This window comes from Cottoperca gobio, unplaced genomic scaffold (assembly GCF_900634415.1).
Source record: "Cottoperca gobio unplaced genomic scaffold, fCotGob3.1 fCotGob3_157arrow_ctg1, whole genome shotgun sequence".
Taxonomy (NCBI): Eukaryota; Metazoa; Chordata; class Actinopteri; order Perciformes; family Bovichtidae; genus Cottoperca; species Cottoperca gobio.
In genome coordinates, this window is record NW_021166814.1 from 2,501 (window position 1) to 23,518 (window position 21,018).

General features: G+C 40.4%; 3 protein-coding genes across 3 annotated transcripts in view; 1 reads left to right on the top strand and 2 right to left on the bottom strand.

The window, feature by feature from the left end:
• The window catches only part of LOC115004637 (PI-PLC X domain-containing protein 1-like), a gene marked incomplete at its 5' end in the record, with an annotated part of 9,201 nt that extends 724 nt beyond the window's left edge, over positions 1-8,477 (top strand). Inside the window, 2 exons of the mRNA XM_029426331.1 lie at positions 6,691-6,874; positions 8,022-8,477. Coding sequence (XP_029282191.1) covers positions 6,691-6,874; positions 8,022-8,272 — 435 coding nt within the window. The remainder of the gene's footprint in view (positions 1-6,690; positions 6,875-8,021) is intronic.
• On the bottom strand, positions 1,448-4,547 carry LOC115004638 (tripartite motif-containing protein 16-like). The gene is made up of 3 exons (XM_029426333.1): positions 4,435-4,547; positions 2,584-4,338; positions 1,448-1,687 (listed from the first exon to the last, which is right to left on the bottom strand). The coding sequence occupies exon 2, from the start codon at positions 4,298-4,300 to the stop codon at positions 2,630-2,632; it is 1,671 nt and encodes a 556-aa protein (XP_029282193.1). The 5' UTR covers positions 4,301-4,338; positions 4,435-4,547; the 3' UTR covers positions 1,448-1,687; positions 2,584-2,629.
• Positions 8,478-9,834: 1,357 nt separating the features above from the next.
• gtpbp6 (GTP binding protein 6 (putative)) lies at positions 9,835-18,551 on the bottom strand. The gene is given in 13 exon segments (XM_029426334.1): positions 9,835-10,397; positions 10,470-10,622; positions 11,173-11,321; positions 11,405-11,482; positions 11,484-11,614; positions 12,087-12,245; positions 12,335-12,405; positions 12,484-12,614; positions 13,246-13,316; positions 13,398-13,535; positions 17,223-17,319; positions 17,321-17,565; positions 18,509-18,551. Coding segments are annotated over 13 exon segments (1,593 nt in total). The 3' UTR covers positions 9,835-10,270.
• Between the last annotated feature and the right edge of the window lie 2,467 nt (positions 18,552-21,018).

The window sequence follows — 21,018 nt, forward strand, 5'->3', positions numbered from 1 at the left end:
GAACGTCTGTTAGAATATAACTTCTGACTGGATAGTTCAGTAAAAAGGATCAGATGAACAATCAGGTGGATTACTGAGCGGGTCTACCGGGCACAGGTCCAGGGGTCCAGAGTGTCAGGGGCCCCCCCGCCCTCACCTGCAGAATGTCACTCAAAGAGACACAAAATGACCTCAAAGACATAAAAACAGAAACACAAAACAACTACAAAGAAACATTTAAAACTACAAAGAAACATTTAAACAACAAAGAAACATTTAAAACAACAAAGAAACATTTAAAACTACAAAGAAACATTTAAAACTACAAAGAAACATTTAAAACAACAAAGAAACATTTAAAACAACAAAGAAAACATTTAAAACTACAAAGAAACATTTAAAACAACAGGGGGGGGGGGGGCTTCAGCAGGTTGGGGCCATGAATTACAGTGTTTGTATTTGTGAAACGTGTCGTGCTGAACAAGCAGGGCAGATATTTACTACAAATACTAACTGCAGTAAAGAACTGAATGGAGAGAAACAGTTCAGGACGTTATTGGATCAGATCTATACGAGACGCTGGAACGCTCTTTACATCTGAAGTGAATTCTTTAGTTTGTTTTATTTCCTTGTGTGATGTTAAAGACCAGAATGGACTTCAGCGTATGAATCAGAGTCTGAAAGAATCAAAGCGTCGTCTGAGATGCTAAAGGACGTGAACATAAAGGATCCACAGACTCTGACGCTGCAGTGGAACCAGACCTCTTTTCATTTCCTGTTTCAAACAATGTCAAACATTTCACCCAACCAATAACAACTCTCGGTTCTGCTATTGTCGAAAACACATTAAGGTGAGAGACAAACTGTTCGTGCACCAGTGAATGTAGAGACGAGAGGAAACATCAGAACATCCTAAAGGAGCTTTTTCTCACACTCTTCAGCAGAAGTCTCCACTTCAGCAGCACTTACATACACCAAACTTTCCACTTTCATTCCTCTCTATATTCTGAAGCTTTGTGCAGAGGGCTTTGTTCACATGTCACTCACAGCTCATGTTATACATGAAGTGGGGAAGTGTCAGCTGATATGTGTGAGCTGTTTATTTGAGCCTGTTCACCTTCATGCAGGAGTTCATTAGAGCTCGTCTTCACTGAACACATGAATACTTGCTGCAGTGTGTCGATGTGTTTCACAGAAGAAGTACTGCAGTATCTGGAAGGTGGAGCTCAATATTAAAGAGTGCAGAAGTTATTGGATGCAGATTGTCATTAAAATAAGAAGCAGCAGGTGGAGCCAGACACACACACAGACTGACAGACAGTTCAACAGTCACTGCTCCTACTGTTGAAGCAGGTCAGTGAACGCACCTTGATCTCTGTGTTGATGCATCTGCTCCACCTGGATCCTCCTGCACACCAACACACAGACCAGAGAGCATGCTGGGAAACTACAGCAACACAAAGGTCCTTTAAATCCTTCAAACTGCACATTTCATGACTTTCATTTGTACGTTCTTTCATTTCCCCACTCGACAGACACAAAACATGTCTCCTTATTACTGTAGTGATAATATTGATCTGCAGTAATACAGTAGTTTCATATTCACAGCTGATCTATAAGACAACATCTGATCACCACGTGCTGCTACTTTGCTCAGTTATTGTCTCAGATCAGCTTCACATTGTCTCCGTCAGCTTTGTTTGATACCCTGGAATGAAGACAAGAAGAAAAGACTTGATGTTTGTTTATTCATCATGTGAAGCTGCACTTTGTTCTCACATCAGTAAAGTTCAATGACTTCATGTACACGTTCACTTTGAGCACAATGTCAGCATGTGAAAGACAAGAATGAATCCTCTGCTGATGGATTATGATCAGGATAAGTACACTTCTATAAGCCCTCATAACAACAACAACACATCAATGTGCTTCTAGACGTCTTTCTAACAGAACAAAGTGTCCAGGATGAAGCTGCTGCTTCCTCTCTGAACACATGCAGTGGAAGAGAAACAAGATAGAAATACATCAACACAAATATTCATCAAACATTGAGTGGACATGTTGATGCAGAGACAGCAACATGATGAGCAGTGAGAGCCTCCATGGCTCCACAGACAGAGGGAGCAGCTCCACCTAAACAAAGTCCCACATTACACAACCACTGATGACGTCAAGCACCGCCCACAATGTTTGAGTGACAGCTGAACAAACGCCACAACAATCAGCCGTCGGCACAAACACGGAGACGAAATACGTTTCAGAGTTTAAACACAGAGCTGAAGCCGCTTCCCTTAAATCACACGTTCACATTCATTTTAAAAGAAGAAGTCTTTTTAGTCTTAACATGTTTAATACAAACCCCACCCAGGATGAGGGTCATGTTCAACTTCACTGTTAACATTACAAGAACATTGTGTTCAAAGTAAATGTGATCTGTGATCAACATTCACAGGAAACTATCTGCTCACACTTCATCCTGGTGTCACACAAACCTCCTGCACTTATATTGTGATTATTATTCAGGTTCATTGTACAGCTGATCATCTGGAATATAATATGAAACATAGAACATGTCACTTAGTGCGGGGGGGTTAGTTTACTCACTGAGAGAAGAAGACTCCCTGAAGGAGAACCAGAGATTTACTTCTGTCTACTTGAGTTTACAGAACTCAGCAGTGGAGCCATAAGAAGAATAAAACCTAACTCCAGCGTAGAGCGGCTGAGAGAATGTGTGGTGGACTCTGTGCAGGAGAGTCATGGTGTCAGAGACGCTGTAGAAGGACAGAACACCTGCTCTGTGATCCAGGTACACTCCGAGTCTGGAGGACGCAGGACCTGAGACGGGAGTTTGGACATTGTTGTGATAAAATATATAACTGTCATCGTCACAATATAACATCCAGGATTTATCATTGTATCCAAATCCACATTCACCCCCCCCCCCTGCTCTGCTGATGTTCTTGTATGCGACTGCTACACGAACGTCTCCCCCGCTCCGCTTCACCTCCCAGTAACTACGTCCAGTCAGACTCTCTCTACTCAGCACCTGCCACCATCCAGTGAATCTGTCTGTGTGATGAGAATAAGACTGTTGTTGTCTCATTAATGTCACTTTTCTGCCCCCCACAGATAATAACAGCTGTGTGTATGCTGTGTTTGGATCCAGTGTGATGTCACGTGAATACTTTAAGAATCCAGCTCTGGTCTTGGGCTCTGCTGACAGTGAAACATCCACTTCAGTCCCAGTCTGTGAGATGTTTGTCCACTTCTCTCTCAGAACGTCCTGGAGTTCATCTGTGACTTGTGACACAGCCGCTGTCACTTCCTCAAAGTATCTGAGAGGGATGTTGATGCTGGAGGAGAGTGTAGACTCACTGAGTGGGGACAGTGAGGGGTAGTTGTGTAGAAACTGGTTGTGGTCCTCTGTGTGTGCGAGCTGCTTCAGATCAGCGTCTTTCCTCTTCAGCTCAGTGATCTCCTGCTCCTGCTTCTCCTGAAGCTCTTTGACTCGACTCACTTCACTTTCCTGCTGCGATCTGAGCTGCTGCTTCACATCAGAGCTTCTTTTCAGCATGAGACGGATCAGCTGAGTGAACATCTTCTCACTGTCCTCCACTGCTCTGTCAGCAGAGCGATTGATGACCTCCACCTCCTGCTGAAGCAGCTTCACATCTTTCTCTCCGTCCTGGATTCTCTGCTGGATGTTTAGTCGACTCCCCTCGAGCTCTCTCTGCCTCTCAGTCCTTTCTGCTGCAGCTGAGACTGTGTCGTGGCCTTTATGTTCCTCCACAGAGCAGAGATAACAGATACACTGCTGATCAGTACGGCAGAACATCTTCATCACCTCATCGTGACGAGAGCACATGTTCTCCTGGAGCTTCTGGGAGGGCTCCACCAGCTTGTGTTTCATGAATGGAGCCGCATCATAATGACGCTGGAGGTGTTTCTCACAGTAAGAGGCCACACACTGCACACAGGACTTGAAGGCTTTCAGTTTTCTCCCAGTGCAGACATCACATCCCACATCTTCAGGTCCAGCATAGCAGTGATCAGCAGGAGCAGCTTGGAGTCCAGTCTTCTTCAGCTCCTCCACTACAGCTGCTAACATGGTGCTCTTCAGCAGGACAGGCCTCGGTGTGAAGGTCTGCCTGCACTGAGGGCAGCTGTGGCTTCTCTTCTCGTCCTCTCCATCCCAGAAGCTTTGAATACAGTTCTTGCAGTAGCTGTGTCCACAGGGAGTCGTCACCGGATCCTTCAGTAGATCCAGACAGATGGAACAAGAGAAGGTTTCGCGGTCCAGCTGAACTCCTTTCTGCGCCATTTCTCCTTCACTGCCAGCGACTGTGTGAGTCTCACTTCCTGAGGAGTGTAGGGTATAAAGGTCCTCCACATAATAAGAAGAGGAGGGAGGGGGGGGGGAGCAGGGTGTGACAGATACTGTGTGAGTCTCACTTCCTGAGAAGTGAAACTAGTTTGAGCTGCGATCTCAAAGCATGTGTGTGTGCAGCGAGTGGAGCCTGTCAGCTGTGTGTGTGCAGCGCCATGTTGGTTACACCCATCCACACAGCTGTAGATCTGCAGGGGAGGGACCAGGAAGTGTATGAGCAGGGGGGGGGGGGGGGGGGGCGATAACAAGCTCCACCACATTACAGGAAGAGGAGGGGGGGGGGGGTTATAACAAGCTCCACCACATTACAGGAAGAGGAGGGGGGGGGGGGGGAGAGCAGGGTGTGACAGATACTGTGTGTTCAACATGTTTCACAAACACTCACTTCAGCTTCAGGAAACTTCTTACAGTCAGTTTAGACTTCAGCTGTAAAAACAAAGGAGTCGTCCTGTAGTGAAGTACAAGTACTACAGTAATACTTCAGTACAAGTACAAATACTACAGTAATACTTCAGTACAAGTACAAATACTACAGTAATACTTCAGTACAAGTACAAATACTACAGTAATACTTCAGTACAAGTACAAATACTACAGTAATACTTCAGTACAAGTACAAATACTACAGTAATACTTCAGTACAGTACAAATACTACAGCAATACTTCAGTACAAGTACAAATACTACAGTAATACTTCAGTACAAGTACAAGTACTACAGTAATACTTCAGTACAAGTACTACAGTAATACTTCAGTACAAGTACTACAGTAATACTTCAGTACAAGTACAAGTACTACAGTAATACTTCAGTACAAGTACAAGTACTACAGTAATACTTCAGTACAAGTACAAGTACTACAGTAATACTTCAGTACAAGTACTACAGCAATACTTCAGTACAAGTACAAATACTACAGTAATACTTCAGTACAAGTACAAGTACTACAGTAATACTTCAGTACAAGTACTACAGTAATACTTCAGTACAAGTACAAGTACTACAGTAATACTTCAGTACAAGTACTACAGTAATACTTCAGTACAAGTACAAGTACTACAGTAATACTTCAGTACAAGTACAAATACTACAGTAATACTTCAGTACAAGTACTACAGTAATACTTCAGTACAAGTACAAGTACTACAGTAATACTTCAGTACAAGTACAAATACTACAGTAATACTTCAGTACAAGTACAAATACTACAGTAATACTTCAGTACAAGTACAAGTACTACAGTAATACTTCAGTACAAGTACAAGTACTACAGTAATACTTCAGTACAAATCCTACAGTAATACTCCAGTACAAGTACAAATACTACAGTAATACTTCAATACAAGTACAAATACTACAGTAATACTTCAGTACAAGTACAAATACTACAGTAATACTTCAGTACAAGTACAAGTACTGCAGTAATACTTCAGTACAAGTACAAGTACTACAGTAATACTTCAGTACAAGTACAAATACTACAGTAATACTTCAGTACAAATCCTACAGTAATACTTCAGTACAAGTACAAATACTACAGTAATACTTCAATACAAGTACAAATACTACAGTAATACTTCAGTACAAGTACAAATACTACAGTAATACTTCAGTACAAATCCTACAGTAATACTTCAGTACAGTATAAATACTACAGTAATACTTCAGTACAAGTACAAATACTACAGTAATACTTCAGTACAAGTACACATACTACAGTAATACTTCAGTACAAGTACAAATACTACAGTAATACTTCAGTACAAATACTGCAGTAATACTTCAGTACAAGTACAAATACTACAGTAATACTTCAGTACAAGTACAAATACTACAGTAATACTTCAGTACAAGTACAAATACAGTAACACTTCAGTACCAGTACAAATACTACAGTAATACTTCAGTACAAGTACAAATACTACAGTAATACTTCAGTACAGCAGTACAAGTACAAATACTACAGTAATACTTCAGTACAGCAGTACAAGTACACAGTTAATATACTTCTCAGCACTCGATGATATAAAGCTGTAGAATACAAGACTAAATATAAAGTACCAATCAGAGTACACAACAATATACCAAAGTACTACAACTCAGATACAAACGCAGGATCAGATTCTGTCGTCGAGTTTCACATCGAAGCTTTAATGTGAGGAATGAAGTTTCATGATATCAGTTCCATAATGTTTATATTTAAACATGAACACTTGTGATATAAACTGTGTTGATGTGAGTCATGAAGTGGGGAAGCTTCATGATATCTGTCAGTTACATGTTTGACCCTGTTCACCTGGAGTGCCTTCATCTGTGCTCCTCAGGGATCCGTCCTGACCCTGCGGAGCCTCTGGGCTTCGGGTCACCAGGTGCTTCTGTCCTACGACTCCCAGACTGCAGCGAGACATCCGGAGCTGTGGCCGGCCATCCCCTACTGGTGGGCCAATCAGCGCACAGCGCAGGGAGTGATCCGCTACCTGGACTGGAACAAAGAGCTCGGGCGTCCAGGTGAGTTTCACTGACGCTCAGACAGAATGTCGTGTTCACCTTTGTGCCTCACTTTGAAGAAACTGCCATAAAATTATATTTTAATATTATTTTCTGCTTTCATGTTTTTAACCTTCAGTCCTGATGATAACAAATATTCATGTTTTCATAATTGAACCCTTTAAATTGAGTTTTCTTTTCTTTATGTCAAATCAGTGTTTACAGACTGTACAGGATACAACACCCTCTGTCCTTAGACCCTCTGTCCTTACACCCTCTATCCTTACACCCTCTGTCCTTAGACCCTCTGTCCTCAGACCCTCTGTCCTCAGACCCTCTGTCCTTAGACCCTCTGTCCTCAGACCCTCTGTCCTTAGACCCTCTGTCCTTAGACCCTCTGTCCTTAGACCCTCTGTCCTCAGACCCTCTGTCCTTAGACCCTCTGTCCTCAGACCCTCTGTCCTTAGACCCTCTGTCCTCAGACCCTCTGTCCTTAGACCCTCTGTCCTTAGACCCTCTGTCCTTAGACCCTCTGTCCTTAGACCCTCTGTCCTCAGACCCTCTGTCCTTAGACCCTCTATCCTTACACCCTCTGTCCTTAGACCCTCTGTCCTTAGACCCTCTGTCCTCAGACCCTCTGTTCTCAGACCCCCTCTGTCCTCACTCTCTGTCCTCATACCCTCTGTCCTCACACCCTCTGTCCTTACACCCTCTGTCCTCAGACCCTCTATCCTCAGACCCTCTGTCCTCAGACTCTCTGTTCTCAGACCCTCTGTCCTCAGACCCTCTGTCCTCAGACCCTCTGTCCTTAGACCCTCTGTCCTCAGACCCTCTGTCCTTAGACCCTCTGTCCTTAGACCCTCTGTCCTCAGACCCTCTGTCCTCAGACCCTCTGTCCTCAGACCCTCTGTCCTCAGACCCTCTGTCCTCAGACCCTCTGTTCTCAGACCCTCTGTCCTCAGACCCTCTGTCCTCAGACCCTCTGTCCTTAGACCCTCTGTCCTCAGACCCTCTGTCCTTAGACCCTCTGTCCTCGGACCCTCCGCTCTGGATGAATAAAGTATCTATCTAACTTAGGATCTGAGGGTTAATGCAACACTCATTACAACATGATGATAAATGTCCTCAGTGATGCACAAAGCTTAACTAAGTCGTCTGGTTTTTCCAGAGGGCTTCTTCGTCTCGGGCCTGAACCTGACGGCGGATCGATGCTTCATCACGGAGAACACGAAGCAGTCCCTGCGGACGCTCACCTTTGGTAACTGGGAGTGTTTGAGGGACTGGCTGGAGCAGCAGGTGCCGGGATCGCGGCCCTGCAGCCTCAACATCATCGCAGGAGACTTTGTGGGTCCACTTCCTGTCTGCTCGCTGGTCATTGCACTCAACCAAAAGCTTCTACGGAAGAATGCAGCCAGATGAAAAACTCTTTTATTCCACGGGAACACAAGTGTTCTGAATCTACAGCTCTAATGTGCAATATGTTTACAAGAGCGGAGGTCATTCTTTTACATTTTATTGTTAAATATTTTTGATGTACTGTACAATACATACAGACTTTTAAAAATATATAAATATATAAGTACAGTTGTACGGAAGCCCTGAGAGGCAAGTGATGAATAAAACTCTGGTGATTCATTTTCTGTCTGATCGAAACAGTTTTCTCCTGATGACGCAAGAAAAACAGGTTTTGCCAGGATAATGTTTCTAAGTTACATTCTTCTGTAAAAACTGGGAAATAAATGTTGTAATACTTAATTCGGCCACTAGAGGGTGACGTGCAGCTCCGCCCCCCCCCCCATGTTCTAAACACTAAAGTATTCACATCTTCCTGGTGAGTTTTAATTTCTCACAACATCTTGTGTTAGTGAGTTATGTAACATTACTTTAAAGTCACCTGGATGAAAACACTTTTACTTTAGAACCTGAGTCGTGCTGCACGTCAGCCTCTAGTGGCCGGATCGAGTATTACAACAACACACACCTTTTACACCTGTTCTTAAAGGGCCAGTGTGAAGTATTCAGGCTGATCTTTTAGCAGAAATGGAAAAATATTATTCATAACCATGTTTTCATTTGTGTAATCACCTGAGACTACGAATGGTTTTGTTAGCTTACAATGAGCCCTTCAAATCTACATCGGGAGCAGATACATGTTGCACCGCCGTGTTTCTACAGAACGGACAGACTCTGGCTCGAGAGGGCCTTTCATGGTTTTGTGTTACCTGAAGGCCACCGTAGTTCTGCCGCTTGTAAAAATGCGTTAACACCAGCAGACGCCTGAATGTAGACTCCTAAAGTAGTTAAGGCCAATCAATACTTTCCACAAAGGGACCCCTTTGGTCCTTGTGACGCAAATTATGTTATCTGCCATGTCTGCGAGGGTCCACGAGGGAGGACCATCTGCTTACAGCCCGAAGAAGAAGGAGAAGAAGGAGAAAAAGAAGAAGGAGAAGAAGGAGGAGAAGGAGAAGGAGAAGCAGAAGCAGAAGAAGAAGGAGAAGGAGAAGGAGAAGGAGAAGGAGAAGAAGGAAAAGGAGAAGGAGAAGGAGAAGAAGAAGCAGAAGGAGAAGAAGAAGAAGAAGAAGGAGAAGCAGAAGAAGAAGAAGAAGAAGAAGAAGAAGGAGAAGAAGAAGAAGAAGGAGAAGAAGAAGCAGAAGAAGAAGAAGGAGTAGGAGAAGCAGAAGAAGGAGAAGGAGAAGAAGCAGAAGGAGAAGAAGAAGAAGAAGAAGGAGAAGCAGAAGAAGGAGAAGAAGCAGAAGAAGAGAAGAAGAAGAAGGAGAAGAAGAAGAAGGAGAAGAAGGAAGAAGAAGAAGGAGAAGGAGAAGAAGCAGAAGAAGAAGAAGGAGAAGGAGAAGAAGAGAAGGAAGAAGGAGGAGAAGAAGAAGAAGGAGAAGGAAGAGAAGAAGAAGAAGGAGAAGGAAGAAGAAGGAGAAGGAGAAGAGCAGAAGAAGAGAAGGAGAAGAAGCAGAAGAAGAAGAAGAGAAGAAGCAGAAGAAGAAGAAGGAGAAGAAGCAGAAGAAGAAGAAGGAGAAGGAGAAGAAGGAGAAGGAGAAGGAGAAGGAGGAGAAGAAGAAGAAGGAGAAGAAGAAGAAGAAGAACAGCGTAACATGGATCGGAATGGAAACGGACACAGACCCTCGTTTGTAGTATGAAGGTAACTACGTGCACATCCACATGAGGAAAGTATGTCCGAGCCTTTACGGCGTTATCCTTGTTTCACACCCGGCAGCTCGTTAGCGCTGTCTTAAAGGGGAGGGGTGAGCGTGTGCAGTCTGCAGCTGCAACACTAGATGTCGCCAAATCCTACAAACTGTCCCTTTAAGTCACAAACAGGAGAAAAGAATCAGATCCGAGTTCTGTCTGTTGCCTCTTGGAGTTTGCAGTCAGCTGTGACGCAGCAGATCCGCCGCTGCTCTTCTATCGGCCTGGGAACTGTTTCTTGTAGCGTCCGTAAGCAGCAGTGCTGATGATGACGTTGACGACGGCCGAGCCTTCGTCCGCGTCCACCTGCACGTCCTGGACGGTGGCTTCCCTGTGCAGCCAGCTGAGGACGAAGACGCACGTTAACTATTAACACTATAAACAAACGCAGAGAGAAAAAACTAAACGTTCTCACCTCAGCTGAGGCGTGCCGAGGTCGACCGTGAGATCTAAAATGTGTTTTCCTGTCGAGGTTATGATTTCTTCTTCTACAACTTTCTTCAGCTCGTCCAGGCCGCGCTCTGCCAGGGCGGACACGTGCAGCACGTCGGGCTCTGTGCACTGATAGCTGAGCGACACAAAATACTTTGAGACATTATGTTCCACAGCGCACACGAGCAGGGTCAATAACCAGGCGCAGATGATCTTTCCTGAACATGAAGGTTACAGCTCAAACTATTTCTCCATTGAATCAATACTTTGATATTAGATTCTTAATAAAGGACTTTATTATATATATTATATTATTATATATGCACAAGTCTTTAAATGTTTTCAGCCTCTTAAACGTGGAGATTTGCTGCTTTTCTTTCTTTTATATCAAATTAAAGTGACAGAACAAACATTTAGAGACGTAAACTTGGACATTTTGTACTATAATAATACTTAGAAGGATGTTCGAAGTAAAACAACTTTTTAATTTGACGAACAAAAGACATTTAATATAATATTTCAGTGCGAGACACTCCTCTGTGAACTTAAACGTTACTGTTCTTTTGATTAAAAACATCTGCAGATGCTAGATTTTCTTTGTTTCTACCCTGTAAAACGTGTTTTCCATCCCTAGAAGTCTGCAAGTCGTAACATCTGTCTCAATGTCTGGATATTTATTCTCTTACTTGTCAACGAGGTCGATCTTATTGTGGACTTCTATCATGGAGCTGATCAGCCTGTCGGGGATCTGCAGGTTCTTCAGGACGCTCAGCACGTTCACCTTCTGATTCACCGTCTCCGGATGACTGATGTCTCGGACGTGAAGCAACAGATCCTGCGAGAGCGAGAAAAAAACTCATTCTAACTCCGAACAAGCAGCAGTGACACTGAACCTTCTCGATGTTTGCAGGACCGTACCGAGTGTTTGATGTCTTCCAGCGTGGCGGAGAAGGACTCGATGAGCTGGTGGGGCAGCTGGGACAGGAAGCCGATGGTTGTCCACGTACAGGACGGTCATGTGACAGGGCAGCTGGCCGGCGTGGACGGTGACGTCCAGCGTGGCAAACAGCTGATTCCTGGGCTGAAGAGCGCTGTCGCCTGTCAGCGCTTTGATCAGCGTCGTCTTTCCTGCACGATGGAGAAGTGTGGTCAACATCATCAACTGCTAAATACTGCAACAAGGATTGAAAGACCCTCCTGTGTGAATGAATGACATTTATTCTAGTTCAATAACTATATTTATTCAAATTAAATAATTAAAGGTTTTCAAATGGAATAATTAGTTTTATTTTTTATTATTTTTGTGCAATAATCACATTTATTCTAATAAAATAATCACATTTATTCTAATAAAATAATCACATTTATTCTAATAAATAATCACATTTATTCTAATAAAATAATCACATTTATTCTAATAAAATAATCACATTTATTCTAATAAAATAATCACATTTATTCTATGTATTTACATTTTATAACCTGTGTTGTTTTCTGTGGATGTTTGTTTGCTGAAGTTGTTTTGTGTCTTTATTTCATTGTATTCTGTAAAATGACAATAAAGTTTTTCTAAATGACGACGATGTTTGCGGCCTCTCACCACAGTTTGTGTATCCCAGCACGGAGACGATGGGGAACTCCTTGTTCAGACGCTGAGATCGCAGCATGTGCCTCTTTCGCCGCAGTTTCTCCAGCGCAGAGCGAATCTTCATCTCGCGCTCCTTCAGCAGCCTCTGCTGCACCTCCATCAGCGTCTCACCTGGGGGGGACACATCCAGCGACATGATCACCAACGTCCCGGCAGACGTGCGGACGCTGACGTTTGTCGCTCAGGTGTCCGGATGTTACCTGAACCTCCGATGTATCTGGACCCTCCACCCTGCTGATCCAAGTTCGCCATTTCATTTCTCAGACGAGATCTGCAACCGTCAGAAGAAGACGATTTAAAATCCCCACAAAAATAATCAGAATGATTTTAATAAATCACATTCTGAGACCTTAACAAGGGGATCTCTGCCAGAGAGATCTGTAACTTGGCTGCTTTGGTCCTGGCGTTGCGACGGAAGATTTGGAGAACCATCGAGTATCTGTCAAACACTTTCACCCCCCACGTCTCCGCAAACTCTTTCTGTGGGAGGAACATTATTCCATTATCGGTTTATCTGCAGATTATAGTGAGAAATGTCTCAGTTCCTCAAAGTCCAACGTTTGTCTTTAAATGTCTTGTTTTTATTATTATTATTTAATATGAAACAGAGAAAAGCAGCAAATCTTCACATTTGATGCTGAAAACTGTTTAAAGACCTTCCACTAACGGTTGCCGCTCTACGTGAATCCTTCCTTCAGATAAGTCGTTTGTTGCCATGTAGTGTTTCACATACAAGGAATTTGTTTTGCTGTTTTGGTGCAAAACATAAATATAGTAAAACAAAATTAAATAAAAGCGTCTGAGATCGGAGACGTGTTGTCAACAACATCAACTGCTAAATACTGCAACAAGGATTGAAAGACCCTCCTGTGTGAATGAATGACATTTATTCAAATTAAATAATTAAAGATTTTCTAATGGAATAATTACATTTATTTTAGTGCAATAATTAGTTGTAATAATTATAAATATTGCAAAAATCAAGAATTATACATTTAAAAAAGTAGAAGAAAATTACCACAAAAATGTGATAAATAAATATAATAAATATATGTAAATTATATCTGATTGTGTAAACGGTAGTTTTGTGCAGAAATGTGCAAAGGTTCACCTCCGACAAAGCAGACAGACGCTGCACGTTCACAAACACGGCAGTGATTCCGGCTGTTTGCCGGATTATATCTGAAAAGGTAAAAACAAACAGTCTTATTAAAACATAACTCTCGCTGCAGAGTCACACGGCGAACACGGAGCCGATCGTACCCGTTAGAGTCTGGAAGTTGCCTTTGCCAAATATGTTCTTCTTCTGTGGTGTTTTGGTGGAGAGGATGATCTTGTCCACAACGCTCCAGTTCTCCAGCGTGTTGACGAGCCCCACCGCCTCGGCCATCATCAGCTCAGCTGCACAACAGATGAACAACAAGATGTCGTCAACTGAGGGTTAACGAGGTCTCTCTGACACACTGGACAGATGTGAGGTCTGTGTCTCAGGACTTTAAAGTGAGCAGGGTCTATCTGCATCACTCATTTATGCAGTTTGTATATATTTGCTGAGTCAGTGAGATCTACAAAGGTCTATCTCCACATGTTCAAGCATCATGTTAGTATCACAAAGGCCTCTCTGCTGACGACCAATAGCAGGGCGGGGAAATTAATCACGTGATCATTTTAAGCACAGGAAGAACTTATTCAGAACGTTTTGCTGCCAACTTTTTTATATGTAATCTAGTAGATAGTAGTTCAAGTTAAGATCATCAGTAGTTCAAGTTAAGATCATCAGTAGTTCAAGTTAAGATCATCAGTAGTTCAAGTTAAGATCATCAGTAGTTCAAGTTAAGATCATCAGTAGTTCAAGTTAAGATCATCAGTTCAAGTTAAGATCATCAGTAGTTCAGTTAAGGATCATAGTATTCAAGTTAAGATCATTAGTAGTTTAAGTAAGATCATCAGTAGTTCAAGTTAAGATCATTAGTAGTTTAAGTTAAGATCATCAGTAGTTCAAGTTAAGATCATTAGTTAGTCAAGTTAAGATCATCAGTAGTTCAAGTGGTTTTCAAGTTAAGATCATTAGTAGTTCAAGTTAAGATCATTAGTAGTTTAAGTAAGATCATCAGTAGTTCAAGTTAAGATCATCAGTAGTTCAAGGTAAGATCATCAGTAGGTTCAAGTTAAGATCATCAGTTAGTTCAAGTGGTTCAAGTTAAGATCATTAGTAGTTCAAGTTAAGATCATTAGTAGTTTAAGTTTAAGATCATCAGTAGTTCAAGTTAAGATCATCAGTAGTTCAAGTTAAGATCATTAGTAGTTCAAGTTAAGATCATCAGTAATTTCAAGTTAAGATCATCAGTAGTTCAAGTTAAGATCATTAGTAGTTCAAGTTAAGATCATCAGTAGTTCAAGTTAAGATCATAGTAGTTCAAGTTAAGATCATCAGTAGTTCAATCAGATCATCGTAGTTCAAGTTAAGATCATCTCAGTAGTTCAAGTTAAGATCATCAGTAGTTCAAGTTAATCATAGTATAGTTCAAGTTAAGATCATCAGTAGTTCAAGTTAAGATCATAGTAGTTCAAGTTAAGATCATTAGTAGTTCAAGTTAAGCTATCAGTAGTTCAAGTTAAGATCATCAGTAGTTCAGTTAAGATCATTAGTAGTTCAGTTAAGATCATCAGTCAGTTCAAGTTAAGATCATCAGTGTTCAAGTTAAGATCATTAGTAGTTCAAGTTAAGATCATCAGTAGTTCCAGTAAGATCATGAGTAGTTCAAGTTTAAGATCATCAGTAGTTCAAGTTAAGATCATCAGTGTTCAAGTTAAGATCATCAGTAGTTCAAGTTAAGAGTTCAAGTTTAAGATCATTAGTAGTTCAAGTTAAGATCATCAGTAGTTCAAGTTAAGAATCATTAGTAGTTCAAGTTAAGATCTCAGTCGTCAAGTTAGTCATAGTAGTTCAAGTTAAGATCATTAGTAGTTCAAGGTTAAGATCATCAGTAGTTCAAGTTAAGATCATTTAGTAGTTCAAGTTAAGATCATCAGTAGTTCAAGTTAAGATCATTCAGTAGTTCAAGTTAAGATCATCAGTAGTCAAGTTAAGATCATCAGTAGTTCAAGGTTAGATCATCAGTAGTTCAAGTTAAGATCATCAGTAGTTCAAGTTAAGATCATAGTAGTTCACGTTTAAGATCATAGTAGTTCAAGTTAAGATCATCAGTAGTTCACGTTAAGATCATCAGTAGTTCAAGTTAAGATCATTAGTAGTTCAAGTTAAGATCATTAGTAGTTCAAGTTAAGATCATCAGTAGTTCAAGTTAAGATCATTAGTAGTTCAAGTTAAGATCATTAGTATTCAAGTAAGATCATCAGTCGTCAAGTTAAGATCATCAGTAGTTCAAGTTAAGATCATCAGTAGTTCAAGTTAAGATCATTAGTAGTTCAAGTTAAGATCATTAGTAGTTCATGTTAAGATCATCAGTAGTCAAGTTAAGATCATTAGTAGTTCAAGTTAAGATCATCAGTAGTTCAAGTTAAGATCATCAGTAGTTCAAGTTAAGATCATCAGTAGTTCAAGTTAAGATCATTAGTAGTTTAAGTTAAGATCATCAGTAGTTCAAGTTAAGATCATCAGTAGTTCAAGTTAAGATCATTAGTAGTTTAAGTTAGATCATCAGTAGTTCAAGTTAAGATCATTAGTAGTTTCAAGTTAAGATCATCAGTAGTTCAAGTTAAGATCATAGTAGTTCAAGTTAAGATCATAGTAGTTCATGTAAGATCATCAGTAGTTCAGGTTAAGATCATCAGTAGTTCAAGTTAAGATCATTAGTAGTTTAGTAAGATCATCAGTAGTTCAAGTAAGATCATCAGTAGTTCAAGTTAAGATCATTAGTAGTTCAAGTTAAGATCATTAGTAGTTTAAGTTAAGATCATCAGTAGTTCAAGTTAAGATCATCAGTAGTTCAAGTTAAGATCATTAGTAGTTCAAGTTAAGATCATTAGTAGTTTAAGTTAAGATCATCAGTAGTTCAAGTGGTTCAAGTTAAGATCATCAGTAGTTCAAGTTAAGATTCATCAGTAGTTCAAGTTAAGAATTTTCACTTTTAAGTTTCCTGCCACGTGGAACTTGTGTAAACATCTTTAGAGCTTAAATGAAGCTAAGTTGCATTAAAATACAGTTGAGGGTTAAACTTTAAATCTTCGGGGGGAAATGTCAGAGAGACTTGGGACTCTGGTGTTCCAACAATAGAACCACAAAGGTCTATCTGCATGAGTTTAGTTTCTACCCATAATGCACTGAATTGTCCCAAACAGTGTTAACTTCACTAGCTAGTGTGCAGCATGTGATGTGTTGGGTTTAGCATGTAGAGCAAAATATAATGCAGTCTTATAAACTATAGCATATTAAGTATAAATAGCTTTATCTTGACAAAATTTAAAATCTGTTTACATAAATGCATTAATATTGTATTTATATAGAATATATATTACACTTTATATACTTATATTATAAGTAAATGTTGATGCTTTAATACTTTTAGCTTCTTTTATGCATTTAAAAAAAATAATATTACTTTATTTTTTAAGATCGATAATAAAAAGACACACAACAGGTTACAGATATTATATTAAAAATAATACAAGACAACGTGCAACATACCATGCATGCTGTACTTGTACTAAAGTATTAATACTTTTACGTGAGTAAAATATCTAAATACTAAAAAGTGCATTTAGTCAAATACTGTAATTAAGTTAACAGATGTGGTACTTGCACTTTGAATATTTTCACTTTACTTTATACTTTTACTCCTCTACATTTATGTAATAGTTTTAGTTACTATCTAGATTATTGATGCAAAATATAAATAAATGATGATATATTATTATTAAAGGTAAAGCTACTCGGCAGAATATAAAGTATTTAAATAAACCTCAGCTTTACTAAGTGCAACATTGAAGTGGTGAACTATTTAAAACAGAATAAGTACTTTAAAAATATATTTTGATGCTTATACCTTTGTACTTTAGCTTGAGAAAGATTCTGAATGCATGACTGCAACTTGTGTAGAAGTACTTCTTAATAAGAAGTGAAGTTACCTGTGGTCAGGTGCTGCTTCTGTCTCCCCCACTTCACATTCGGGTGCACGATGAACACCCTGTGCTGCTGATCCGCTCCCAACCCTGCGGGAGCCTGCAGCCCTGAACAGCTCCTCCACCTCGCGCTCATCGATGACATCTTCCTCCTCCTCTTCCTCCTGGTGCCCACTGCTGCTGAACTCCTCTGGGGTCCTTCCACCTGCAGGCAGAGGAGAGGGCAAACGACCTGCGCTGTGAGGGAGCAGCTGCAGCTCTCTGACAGGTGTTTCCTGCAGCTGCTGCACGCGGGAGTCTGCAGTGTGCGCGCGGGCTCTGCAGGAGGAGCGGGAGCCACGAGGGAATCCTCCTCAGTGCTGTCATGTTGGGACTGAAAACTAACTCACGGGATCATGCTACTGGAGGCCATCATCACGCATGCGCACTGTTGACGTTTTCTTCTTCTTGCTCTCTGAAGGGTCAGAAACCAGCCTGCTCAGCACACACTGCCCCCTGCTGTACAAACAGTTTAACGCCCATTTGTTTGGTTTATAAATCATTTAAAATAAAAATATATATATACTTAAGTAAAAAAGAAGGAAAGATTTGTGAGGAAATATCGTTTTTAAATGTATTTTTAAATATAAAACATCTATATAAATATATATATACATGTATGTCACTTATATATCTCCTGCATTCAATGTTCTACAATAAAGGATGATTCCTGTTACCCTGAGTCACATCTTCCAGGCAGCGTTTCCTCCCAAGCAATAAAATAAACCAAACTTTTTAGGCAACAAATTGTAAAATGTATTCATGTGTCAAAAATTAAGATTTGTGTTTTCTATAAAAAAAAAAGTATTCTGTATGATTCAATATCATCTTCCCAAAAAGTGCAAACATTACGTTCGATTATTTAACTTGTGCTGTAGGTAATAATCTTATTCTTATATGTTGTGAATTGTTTTAAAATGCACTTATTTTGCAAAACAGGGAAACTTAAATATGTAGTCATTTTAATAACATTTAGAGGGCTCTCTGCACGTTTTTGACTTTGAATCTCGGCGGGTTGCCAGCATCACGCAGCGCGTGGGTGTGGGCGTGCGTGACGTAAAAACAAGTCAAACAGGTAAAACTATTCTGCACAATATCTCCAGGATGTCTGCTGAGGGACACTGGGAGGACTTTACAGTGAGTACTGTGTGTGAAGCCACCAGTTTATATAAATAGTTTGAATGTTGTTCCTCAGCAGCGCAACAAGCCGCAACATGACGGACATGACCTCACACTGAAGGTGTGTGTCTCACCTGAAGCCAGCAGACAGGGAAGTGCAGTTAGACGGGTGGACATGTTGGGAATGGGCCTGTCTGCCTTTTCCAGTTTAAAGAGGAAATATCTTGGAATGGTTTTTGCATCTTTTACACGCAAACGTGCCCACAGCGGGCGATGCCGGCGGCTGCGTGGCGCACCGCACTGCTGCTCTGCCTCCTCCGGCTCTGCGCATGTCTGGGTAAGATCTGCTTATTGCACAACGCGATAACAAGACGAGTGTATTAAAGTACAATTAGCTCTAAAAACTGTGCACATATGAGTTATTGTGATGTTTCATTTTCTTCCTCGATAGTTGTTCTTGTTTGGAATTTGTTTTTGATATAGTTTATGTGTTGGCTGACATGCACAGCTGTCTGATACAATATATACAATAATAATGTTAATTAATCTCCATTAAAGTAACATTTACTTAAGTTCCTTTGACAGAGAAAGTTAAATATTTAGGTTTTTTTCATCCAACTCGTATTTATATTTCTTCTCTTCTGTTTTATTTTATCATATGCACAAATAAAAAACTCAGTAAAAGTAGTATACAGTGAGAAATACTCTGTTTTCAAACTCTTACTAAAAGTATAAAAGTATCACAACATACTTAAAGTTCCAAAAGTAAAAGTTCTCATTCTGCAGAATAATATATATTAATGTATTATAATTATTGATGCATTAATGTGTGACTTTAATGTTGCAGCTGGTAAAGGAGGAGCTCTTTTAAATGACTTTATAATCTATAATAATAAATCATCACTTGTTACAGAGCCGTTCTCTAATGGATGAGTTCATTTAATGCACAAATCAAAGAATTGTGCAAAAGTTCCACTTTAAATCTCGTGTTTCTTAGAAATATGTCATTCAACATGAAAAAAGCATAAGAAATTACTTATCGACTGAAGAAATCTTAGTCGACTAAGATCAAAACAATAATAATTATGAATTATTAGAGTAATGTTGTGGAGTAGAAGAAAAGTAATGCATTATATTTGCCAGTTTAAGGCAAGTTTATTAATTTTATATTATATATTTAAAGAGCAGTCATTAAAGAGCCAAGAGATTATAACAGAAGTAGCAAAGAACATTTACATTTAAATAATAATAAAATACTTTATTTAACACTTTTTATTTAACACAAAACAAGTTCACAAGTCCTTCAGGCATAAAACTTAAAATAAACATTATCACACATTTTAAAAAAGTTCAAAGCAGCCAAGAAATAGAAACTTAAATAAAGACAATGAATAAAAATATTAAGAATAAATCAACGGAAAAAAAACATAAAAGTAAAAACTCACTAAAGGACATTTTATAAAAATAGTTTAAACTCAGAACTTTACTTAAGTAAATGTGTACTTTAATGGAGATTAATTAGTATTATTATTATTGTATATATTATATCAGACAGTTTTACATATTTATTGTTATATAATATTGTACAATGTCTGTTTATACACATATATTTATTATATTTTATTTTATTCTTAAATGGAGCCACTGTAACCGGGATCACTAAAGTATTTCTGATTCTGTTTCTGATGCTTCCTGATGACTTTCCTGCTGTTTCCCGGTTTCTCAGAGGACGAGTGCGTCCTCGGCGTCGTCGGACGGACCGTCTCACTGCCCTGCGTTTCCCCCGACTTAATAACCTCCGTGAATCTGTCCATCGAGTGGAGGAGAGGTGACGAGGTGGTGCTGCGGTCCGTGTGGAAAGAGGATGGAGACCTGGAGGAGTGGAGCATTAACAGAGCCACGACCCCGGAGGACGCCGCGCTGACCGGAAACTTCTCCCTTCAGCTCCCCACCATCGACCCCACGGAGAACAACACGTACTACAGTCTGTTCATCATCTCCGGAGAAAACCACAGCTCCGAGCTGTGCAGCGTGTGTCTCAGGACCGCAGGTCAGTGCACAGACAGGAAGCACTTATTTAAAGGCACAATATGTCACTTTCTGCCACTAGGGGGTGTGGTGATGCAGCAGCAGTGCACCATGGGAGTTCTTCTCCCGTTAGGATTCCTTCAGTGTTCCTGGTTCAGCAGCAGAATTATCCACAGAGGTCTCCTCCTCTCTGATTCAAAGGTTAAAAATCAGTGGAGCGGCTACGAGCTAAAGGCTAACGTTAGCTCAGCTTGTTTGTCTGAGAACTTAAGATCCAGACGTTCAGGACTAAAATCCTTCATCCTTCAAATATAGAGTTAAAAACACCAGGATGTAGAAAGTGTCTTAAAACTGGATAAACAGTCAGTTTATGAAGCTTCTGGTTACAAACACAACGCTGACGCTGCTCAGAGGGGAGACGACGCCATGACAGGAGAGAGAGGAAACGTTACCTTCAGGGACATTACACATGTCTCTGTCTCACTACATATACAACACAGACTGATGACACCATGACAGGAGAGAGGAAACGTTACCTTCAGGAACATTACACATTACTCTGTCTCATATATACAACACAGTACTGATGACACCATGACAGGAGAGAGGAAACGTT